Source organism: Nelumbo lutea, chromosome 2, assembly GCF_056320005.1.
Source record: "Nelumbo lutea isolate HS-2025 chromosome 2, American lotus-T2T, whole genome shotgun sequence".
Lineage (NCBI taxonomy): Eukaryota > Viridiplantae > Streptophyta > Magnoliopsida > Proteales > Nelumbonaceae > Nelumbo > Nelumbo lutea.
Genome location: NC_142685.1, coordinates 20,129,181 through 20,139,564, shown reverse-complemented (window position 1 = coordinate 20,139,564; position 10,384 = coordinate 20,129,181). Strand labels below are relative to the sequence as shown.

Below are 10,384 nucleotides of genomic sequence, written 5' to 3'. Positions count from 1 at the left end.
TCTTGTTTGATCAGAACAGGGTATAACAAATCATGTCTGTACATCTGTAAAACAGATGGTTTTATTACCTTTAATTGTAAATCTGAGACCTTTAGATCAGAATCTTGTGCATGTGCATCATGTACATGCATGCAAATCAGGAACAAAAAACCTCTTCACCAAACACCTCTTTGACTGATCTCGAACAGATGGCCCATTCTGACAAATATTTAAAAAATAAAAAAAACTAAAAACCATTGAACGAATCAAACAGATGAATAGTTCAACCACCTAAGTCAATAGGTTATTGACCAATTCAACTTAACCAAGAATGGAACCAATTACCTGAACGATTCCCAAGCTAAACAGTCCAACCATTCAGGTCAACAGCAATTCAAAAACATTGGTTTGCAGTGTAAATTTTACACTGGTGTAAATGCACAAGTGGAAAGTGAATGCGAATTTTGGTTTACTTTTAACTCAGATTTGGAGAACACATTTTTTGGCAACCTGGTTTTCATACAAAAATTCCCGCACGAATATGAAATTCCATGCCACATTCAACCAGAAGTGGCTGCCCTCAATAACCCTCAGCCTAATAATGCATGCCGCCTCTGGCTCTGACGTTTAACCAAAAAAAAAAAAAAAAAAAAGAGTGGAATTATACAGCGAGACCTTGAGGAGGTGCAGCGACGGGAGCCTTAGGCTTGGGCTTCTCCACCACGATGGCCTGAGTGGTAAGTACCATTCCAGCCACGGACGCAGAATTCTGTAGTGCACACCTCGTAACCTTAGCCGGGTCAATAACCCCTGCCTCCATCAAGTTGTCGTATTTATCTGTCATGGCATTGTATCCCACCTCCCACTCCGCTTCCTTGATCTTCTCTACAACTACTTCACCCTCCACCCCTGCATTGTGGGCTATCAAGGAAGCAGGTGCTACCAAAGCCTGCAAAACACATTCACATCAGAACCCGCCAAGGAAAGATAATTAAATCAAGCAAATGCCCGTCTCACAAGGACAATGGCATGATGGAAGTTCTTGATTTCCTACCGTCTCCAATATGTATAGTATCTAGCTTTGGGTGCCTAATGGAAAGCTCACTTAAAAGGCTTCATTTGGGAAGAGTTCAAATACAAATATCCTCGGTGCAAAACCTTGTATTTGCATTCTTCCCTTGAGGTTCTATTCCAACCCTAACAAAGCAGTTCCTCGTTAAGCAATACAGTATAGAGATGAAATCTTCTGTTCTCTGTCATATATTTACCTTCTGGACAATGTCTGCACCTAGCCGTTCATCAGCGTCTTCAATTTTGCCCTTAATTGCAGGGACATGTGTTGAGAGGTGAACCAATGCTGCGCCTCCTCCTGGTACAATCCCTTCCTCTATGGCTGCAAAAGTGGCATTCTTGGCATCCTCAATTCGAAGCTTGCGGTCTTCAAGCTCGGTCTCAGTTGCAGCTCCAACCTTTATAACAGCAACTCCACCGGACAGCTTGGCAATTCTCTCAGCCAATTTCTCAGAGTCATAAACAGAGTCTGTCTCGGCCAATTCCTTTTTTAATTGTGCAACTCTAGCTTGAATCTCATCCTTGGTTGCAGCATCAGCAATAATGGTGGTTGAGTCCTTGGTGATGGTCACCTTTCTTGCCACACCAAGTTGCTCAACAGAGGTATTCTCAACAAGTAACCCCAGATCACTAGCTTGGTACTCACCTCCTTAAGGTGGGAAAAACAAGGATTGCTAAATCAGTATTGATTATATATAAATGCATCACATTTCAACAGCCATTTAAGAAAATACCAAACTTCACTTCGTAAGTATTCACACTGGAAGAGAAACAAGTACCTGTTACGATTGCAATATCTTGAAGGAGAGCCTTACGCCTCTCACCAAAACCAGGTGCTTTAATAGCAGCTACATTAAGAATACCACGTAGCTTATTTACAACAAGAGTAGCCAAGGCTTCCCCAGTGACATCTTCAGCTATAATGAGTAGAGGAGCTCTTAGCTGTGTAGTCTTCTCCAACAGAGGAATTATGTCCTTTATTGTTGAAATCTTCTGGTCAGTCACCAAGACCTTTGCATTCTCAAATTCAACAATCATTTTCTCAGGGTTTGTGACAAACTGTGGTGAAATGTAACCACGGTCAATCTGCAGACAAGTCCAAAAAGCAACATCAAGGGTAAACCCCACATGCATCATATAATTAACAGAGACAAATGGAGCTTGGAACACGCTAAAAGATACAGACCCCCATTCCTTCTTCCACCTCTACAGTTGTCTCAAAGGATGATGAAGATTCAATGGATAAAACACCATCAGGTCCAACCTTATCAATTGCATCAGCAATCATAGTCCCAATGGTATCATCATTGCCAGCAGAGATGGAAGCAACAGCTGAAGAAATAAAAATAAATATTTGGTATAAGAATGAATCAGACAACATTAGAAAATGCAAAATAACTTGAAGAAATAAAAAATAGCAATTACCTTTAATATCATCACGCCCCTTAACAGGCCTAGCTTTCTTCTCCAACTCATCCACCAGGCCTTGTACTGTCTTGTCAATCCCTCTCTTGATTGAGACAGGGTTTGCACCAGAAGTAACACTCAATAAGCCTAGTTTGATAATTTCACGTGCAAGAACTGATGCTGTTGTTGTCCCATCACCAGCAGAGTCATTAGTTTTACTTGCAACCTTCAACCCAGAATAAACAGTATCAATACAGAGATCATCCGTAGGCTCCAAATCTCCAATAGTTATAGCATCCAACAATTTAGTTATGCCATTCAAGTTTGTTTCAACCACTACTAAAAGAAGCTCAGGATGCATCTGGATATCACCTTTAATAAAACTTAAATAACATCAAGAAAAAGGAGCATTAATACAAATTTGCATAGATAAAAGTATGAAAACAGAATTAGACACGGACTCAATGACCAAAATTCTGTTGTGAAAAGCATTTGATGACTCTTATGCTTTCCTACTTCTAAATAAATACAACTTCAACCTTAATCTTTCCATTATGGGACTGCTCTCACTGTAATGCTTCTAGGATGCCCAGGAATGACTAATACAATGTTTGTGTGGTCAATGATATTGGTACTCTCCCACCTGTAAATCAAGAATAATCAGATTTTGTTCCATTCTTATACCAACCCCTTCATTGTCCAAGTTGTCAGACTAACCAAATATCTGTTAATGTTCTTGCTTTCCTTTTTAATCGGCTTGGACCCACATGAATAGCCTGGAGAAATGAGGTGGAAATAACGGCAGAAAAACAAGGTTGTCTAATCTTCAAAAAATCAGTTTCCAGTAAATTGGACAACCTTTTCTTTACCATAAATCAATTCTCCAGGAAGAGTTGCAGAGGTGAACCCTATATCTCTTTCTTGTCTTGATAAATCCCTTTTCACTCCCTACAAATAAAACAACCTTCTAAATGACTCATTCCTTGCTGCCCCACCCACCTGTTGTACAAGCAACAGATTACAATGAACAAGGTGGTATCACATCAAAGTTTACCTCAACCTCAAGTTATCTGGGCAATCCAGTAGTTTCGAATTAGGCCGTTGTCAGGTAATGCCAATACAAAACCAACCTGCCTTAAACCAAGAAATGCCACACATTCCCAGAACCACCAAGTTGTTCACTTGACATTCTGATCCATTAACAACAGAAATATTTTAAGTTTTTAACTCCATTCAGAAACTCGACAGAATGATACGGCAGAGTATCAGACATTATATGCCACTAAAAATACATTTAAAACTATAAAATATTACATTCAGTAAAAACACAACATAACATTTTAGAAAATAAAACAGTTTCCAACTAATACGCTTGAAAATTTCCTTTCAGTAATCATCAAGTGGTATAAAAAATCAATTTTTAACTTGTCCTATTTTGATGGCTGCCACCAATGAACTTAAAAGGCAAGGTAGTGTTTATATTGTGTCTGATGAATATGAAGGAAATACATTTAAATCCTGCACAGCCCATCAGTCAATATGCATGAGATATGGACAAAACAACAGGCACACTTGGGCCAACCCCTGCCAATATTGTCTTTACATTCATTATAATAAAAAAAGTCGCTTATTACAAGTCATTGCTCAATGCAACATCTGCAAAGAAAAATAAACTGAAGAGACCATACCTCCCTTATGAGAGCGGCACCAGCATTTTCCATGGCATCCGCAAGCTCAATAGCCCGAGCAATTGTTACCCCATCATTCACTACTTTAGGGCTCCCAAACTCATCCAAGACCACATTCCTTCCTTCAAAAGTCAAAACATAACAAAAATAACAGTAGTTTAATCCAACTGCAATATCACTGTCAAATACCATAAGGCTAAATAAGAAGGGCAAGCCACCCCACCATGAACAGACATAAGAAACTCAAACTACAGAGTTACAGAAATATCCATAGTTCCATACAAGATGCCGTATACATCAATCCGCTATTAATAATAAAGATGGAACCTTACTATTGATAGTTTTATTAACCAATGCATAAACGACGAAATGCATCATCTGGAGAAAGAAGCAAAATCATGGACCTAGAATGGCAAGAACTTTCATCCGAGATAATATCATGCTTGCACATCAAACTAGCCTATCCAAATAAAAGGGAGAAAGCATCAACCCCTCCAACGGGTAATCCACTCAAGTGCACCTAGCTCAATTAGCAATATATTTACAAAGTACTATGGTATGCTAACCACCCTCGTCCCACGCCCAAAATAAATAATTTTAGGGTAAATAAGACGATGAAACAGAGATTTGAGAATAAATAAAAACAGAATATAAAAAATACCTCTAGGACCAAGAGTAACTCCCACAGCATCAGTAAGCTTATCAATACCGGCTTGAAGTGCTGTCCTTGAACTTTGATCATAAGCAACTTCCTTTGCAGCACGCACAACAAATCTACGGTTACCCGGCTTGTAATTCGACTTTAGCCCCTGATTCACCCTCCTCCTCAAGCTCTCCTGCATCAACTTAACATAAGTAAACAAAGATACATTTTTGTAAACATCAAATGACACCATGAACAATTAAACAGCATTCAAAACTCCAAAGCGAAGCAAATAGAACCACAAAAGCTACTTAAGAAGGCCAAGCGACAGGACCCATATAAATGAGAATTGAATACATCCCCAACGTTCTTTCAAGACACTAAAAATAGCCCCGAACCAAAATATCTCGTAGCTTCAACGTTTAATCAAAACCAAACATCTTAGAGGGTTTTCCATGCCAAAACTAAACTAAAGAACGACAAAATTCCTAAAAAAATTTGCAAATGTTAAGTCAGAAAGCCACAACAATTATATCCACAACTAAGGTACAGAATTCGTGCTAAATCATTTGCAGAGGGAAAGAAAAGGAGATAAACGTATTAGAGATGGAATACCTGTTTAGGAGAACCAAGAACTGATGCAGTCGAGATGGCATTTGCTGACGCCATTATCACTGAATCAATATCTCAGAAACGGGAGGAAATTAGGAAGGAGAAGGCTTATGAAGGTTTCTTCAGCTCAGGAGCTGGTGAGTTGTGTATGCTTGATAGGGAGTGTGGATAAGAAATGCAGGCTTTCGTATTAGGGCTTTTATATCGCGACGACGGAGTTTCCAGAAGATTCCTCGCCATCGATACTTCGAGAACCGTTCACCAGTCACCACACCACTACACTACCAAATCTGTGCCCTTATGTTCTCTCTTTTGCTAAACTGCGCATATGTTGTGATCTCAACTTTCAGCGCACGCCATTTACCTTGCTTGTTTTTGGTTTTTAATTAGGCTTCGTTTGGATCCGGTGTACTGATCACGTTTTACATTCAATCGTATATATAGGTGCACATGGTTTTCAAAATCGAACCGGACCAGACAGTTGGATCGGAAAATTTGGGAATCGGTCAGGTCCGTTTTATCCTATAACCGTTATTTCCCTAAAAACCGTAGATTTGATCAGCAAACCATTGATTCGGGCGGTTCGAACTGTTCAACGATTTGGTCAGCTTTTATTTTTTTAATTTTTTTTTTGTTAGAATGGGACGTCCATTCGGTTCGAACATTTGGACCATCCGACCCAAGAACTAGACCCTTGACCAGTTTGTTGTCCGATTCGGTTTTAAAAACCTTGGGTGATCATTACATTTTAAAAGCTGTGATAAAGTGTAAAGTTTTACATCAATAAAATTGATGTAGTATTTCCATTGATTATCGATGTAAAACTTTATGCTTGATGAGGTTTTAAATTCCATTACATCCAAACGCACGCAAAACTGAACTAGAGTGGAGTTTTATGTCAATCATAATCACACTCTCCTTCCAAATGCCTACAAAACCAAACCGATGTAAATTTTACATTGGTTCTTGATTTACATCGCATCCAAATGTAGCCTTAGGGGTGCACCTCGAGCCTTTTTTTTTTTATTAAATTGAACTGGTAGTATCAATTTTTGGAAAACCGGTAACCAAAGTCGAACTACAGTTGATCGGTTTCGGTTAACCATCAATTTGATTCGTCAATTTTTCAAATTTTTTATTTTCATAAATAATATAATAAATATAAAATATTATATTATAAATCTATATATCATTTATAATATATAGATAATATAAAATATATATTATACATATATAATAGAAATATATGTATATTGGTCGTTCAATTAATTGTCGATTTTTTATATTGGTTAACTAAAAGCGGATCGGTATCTTCAATTTTCAAAAATACTAAACCGATTTGTTCGATTAACTGGAATTTTCAGTTTGATCTTGTCGGTTTGATTCAATTTTTCAGTTTTACATGATCACCCCTAGACTTACTAACCCACATTGTTTAGAAATTGCCTCAAAATACTCCAAGTTTTCTAATAATTGACTAAATTCGCCCCTACCACTAGCCTTTATTAATGAAAAGATGGAGAAGACTATTTTGTGTATCGTTGTTTTTATATTTTCAAAATGAAACTTTTGAATAAACTTGCAACATTTAAATAACACCTTGTTGGTCTTGATTTAATAATAACACTTTGCTAGTCTTCTCCTAATGGAAAACTTTCTCTATTGGCAATGATTTCCAATGGATAAAAATGTCCAATGAAACCATCTACAACCCAAAAATTAGATGGAATCATCTTTCTTTTTTGTTGTTGCAAAGACCTCTGAGTGAAAATGAGGGGTTATCTCCCACCTATAAACTGGATTTTGATAATGTCATCTTAGCTCTAATTACTAGCAAGATGTACATCTGCTTCAATATTACAGGAAACGGTGGAAAAATTCCCTTCAACCGAGTAAAGGTTTAATGTTGTGTTATTGTTTTAAAGGTGAATGTTGAGTTTTATTTTGAAATTTTGAAAAATAATGGAGAGAAAAATCGACCACCACAGAGGGTAATATTGGGTTTTAAAAATTTTTGAATGGATTGTGATGGAATATTAACAAACAATAATAGTAGGGGAGGATTTAATTAATTATCATAAAACTTAAGGATACTTTAAGACAATTTCTAAATAATAGGAGTAAAGTTAGTTAATTTCCTAAAACTTAATGGTGCTTTAAAAGATTTGCCCTTTTGTTTATTCATTTCTAACAATAGGGATCAAGTTGACCTCAACTCGAATCTGGTCCAAGGTTCGAAGTGTCAATATGATGTCGAACATATCATAGTGTATCTTTAAGTCTCAAAACAATTATTATAAAGGATTTTAATATTTTGGCTTTACAACATTTTAATGTGTGGTTTTACAAGTCTCTTATCAAATTATTAAAATAATTATAATTTTATTGAGCCAAAAGTTTCAAATTTTGCATACTTTGAACCATGATTTAACTCCCAATCCTAACCCTAATGTTCTCTTTGGATTGGATTTAGCACTTTTTTTTTGTTAAGATCTTATTTCCTGGATTGAAATTTTGTAATTTGAAATTAATGCTCACTTTGCCTCATCAGGCTTCAATAAAAGAAAGAAAAACAAAATAAAATATAACTCACTTCATCATCATTACATGTAAATGAATGGCACATATTAAAGGAGAAATAAAAGTAAATAGTAAAGATGGAAAAATCTATGATACCAGAAAGACATGATATTAAAAGAGCTTTGATCAATCAAAGCATCCCATAAATTATGATGAATACCACTTGATTGGTCATCTCTTTTATGATACTAGTTAATTTTTCCCGTATCATATCTTTTTGGTATTATAAGGGGATCCAAGTAAAGATATATAGATATATAAAGATATAGTTTCAGGTGTTATAAGAGTTTATACCATATACAAGATTGGGAAGAGTGGAAATACAAATATATACCATATACAAGGTTTTGCATTATAGATGTATTTGTATTTGCATTCTGCCCAAATTGAACTTTAAGTCAAAATTGTTAATATATAAGATACATGCATTCAATTGCATATGTACCTACATACATATACATAGATATATATATATATATATATATATATATATATATATATATATATATATATATATATATCTTTATGTAATATAAAAATCATATAATTGTGCATATCTATGGGCCCCATATATGGCCTACATATCAAGTGCCATATATATATATCTTTATGTAATATAAAAATCATATAATTATGCATATCTATGGGCCCCATATATGGCCTACATATCAAGTGCCACGTATGGGCCCCATATATGGCCTACTTATTGTCGGGGTATACAGACCAGGTAAACATGTGGAACATTCCTTCTTTCCGGGAGGCCAACCCATCCTATGTATTGACTTTTGAACCCATACAAAACTTTATGTCAATTGTCAAAAAATTCAACCATCAAATTCAGATCAGTTTCAATATCGCCTTACTTATGATCTAACACCGAAATGAATTCCAATCAGTTCAGCGTCCTGTGGAATCAAAGATGAAGTTCCACGCCGGTATTAAATTTATGAGCCCCACCGTAAAAGGACTCCCGAGAAATCTACCCATATTTATCGTAGTCATATATGGAGATTATCTTATCCTCTGCATAGTATTATGCGGGGAGATGTTCCTAATTCATAGGGGTAGTGTATTGTGGGTAGGTATGGGCAAAAGATCCAGAATCTTATAGGAGATGTGAATCCCAGGTATTTAATATTAGCTTGGAATCTCATCATTGGTTACACAACTCGCTGAATAGTTAAAGCTTTTAGCTAAACCTTGCTCTTTATAGGGGTGTAAATGATTAGATTCAAGATCCGATCCTATTTGATTGAATTTGGATTACCCCTGATTGGATCTTCGAATCAGATTGGATTCAAATCACCCCTATCCAATCCAAGAAGATCTGATATGATGTATCATATATTTATAAATATAAATATATATGTTGTTTATTTATTTATAAAATATTATTTATATTGTATTTTTATAAATTTGTTATATTATTTATTTAAAAAAAAACATGTTTATATAATGAAAATAATTAAAAAATACTTATATTTTTTGTTTTTTCTTTATTTAAGTTGGCATATTTTATTTTTTCTTTTAATAATTTATTAATTAAAAAAAAACAAGTCAGATCAAATAAAATCCGATATGATTCAAATTTAGATCAAGTCCTATCAGATCTGATTGAATCTTCAGATCGGATCAGATCCAACATGAACAATATCACATCGAATTTGAACATACCATTTTTTAAATCTGATCGAATCCGTTTACATCCCTAGTGATGAGGGCGGATTTGGCCCTCCAATGATATTGTGACACATGGCACATCGGAACAACTAGGTGACACCCGGAACCACTTAGGCAACAACTTGCCTTAGCCAAACACGAACTGGCCCAAGCACGAACTGGCGGCCTGCGAGACGTGCTCGCCGACAAATTCGGCATGCATATCCAAACACTCCCACGATCCTTGAAAATTGGCCCATGTGTAGAACGATCCGGAGGGTGCTCAACGTGCATGGCAGTTACCTCAGGGAATCTCGAACCACTTAGACGACTTCTCGGAATTCTCAGATGCGGTGCGTGAAGCTCACGCCAAACTATGCCTATATAAAGGCACCAACCCCAATGGCATAGGGGGCAAGTAAGCATATTCTAGCTCTCATACTTTGTGATTTTTAGCTCACAGTCTACTATGACAGTATTGACTTAAGCATCGGAGTGACCTCGCCAGGTTAGCCACCCCGAGTCCTTTGACATTGATTCCTTTCAAGTCTCTAAAGAACTACAAAGCTCAACAATCAATCTAGCTCGCCACCAGGCAGCTCGGCCCTTTGGTCAGCTCGGCAGCTAATAGGCAGCTAGGCCCTCTGGTCAGGTCGACAACTAATAGGCAGCTCGGCTCTCTGGTCAGTTCGGCAACTAATAGGCAGCTCAGCCCTCTAGTCAACTCAGCAACTAATAGGCAACT

The 10,384-nt window shown here is 36.6% G+C and overlaps 1 protein-coding gene across 1 annotated transcript; it reads right to left on the bottom strand.

Moving 5' to 3' along the window:
• Window positions 1-431: 431 nt before the first annotated feature.
• Window positions 432-5,810, bottom strand: LOC148869021 (ruBisCO large subunit-binding protein subunit alpha). Its single transcript, XM_088969650.1, has 8 exons — window positions 5,404-5,810; window positions 4,807-4,981; window positions 4,146-4,267; window positions 2,476-2,683; window positions 2,237-2,382; window positions 1,830-2,136; window positions 1,248-1,699; window positions 432-928 (listed from the first exon to the last, which is right to left on the bottom strand). The coding sequence occupies exons 1-8, from the start codon at window positions 5,455-5,457 to the stop codon at window positions 641-643; spliced, it is 1,752 nt and encodes a 583-aa protein (XP_088825776.1). The 5' UTR covers window positions 5,458-5,810; the 3' UTR covers window positions 432-640.
• Window positions 5,811-10,384: the final 4,574 nt, after the last annotated feature.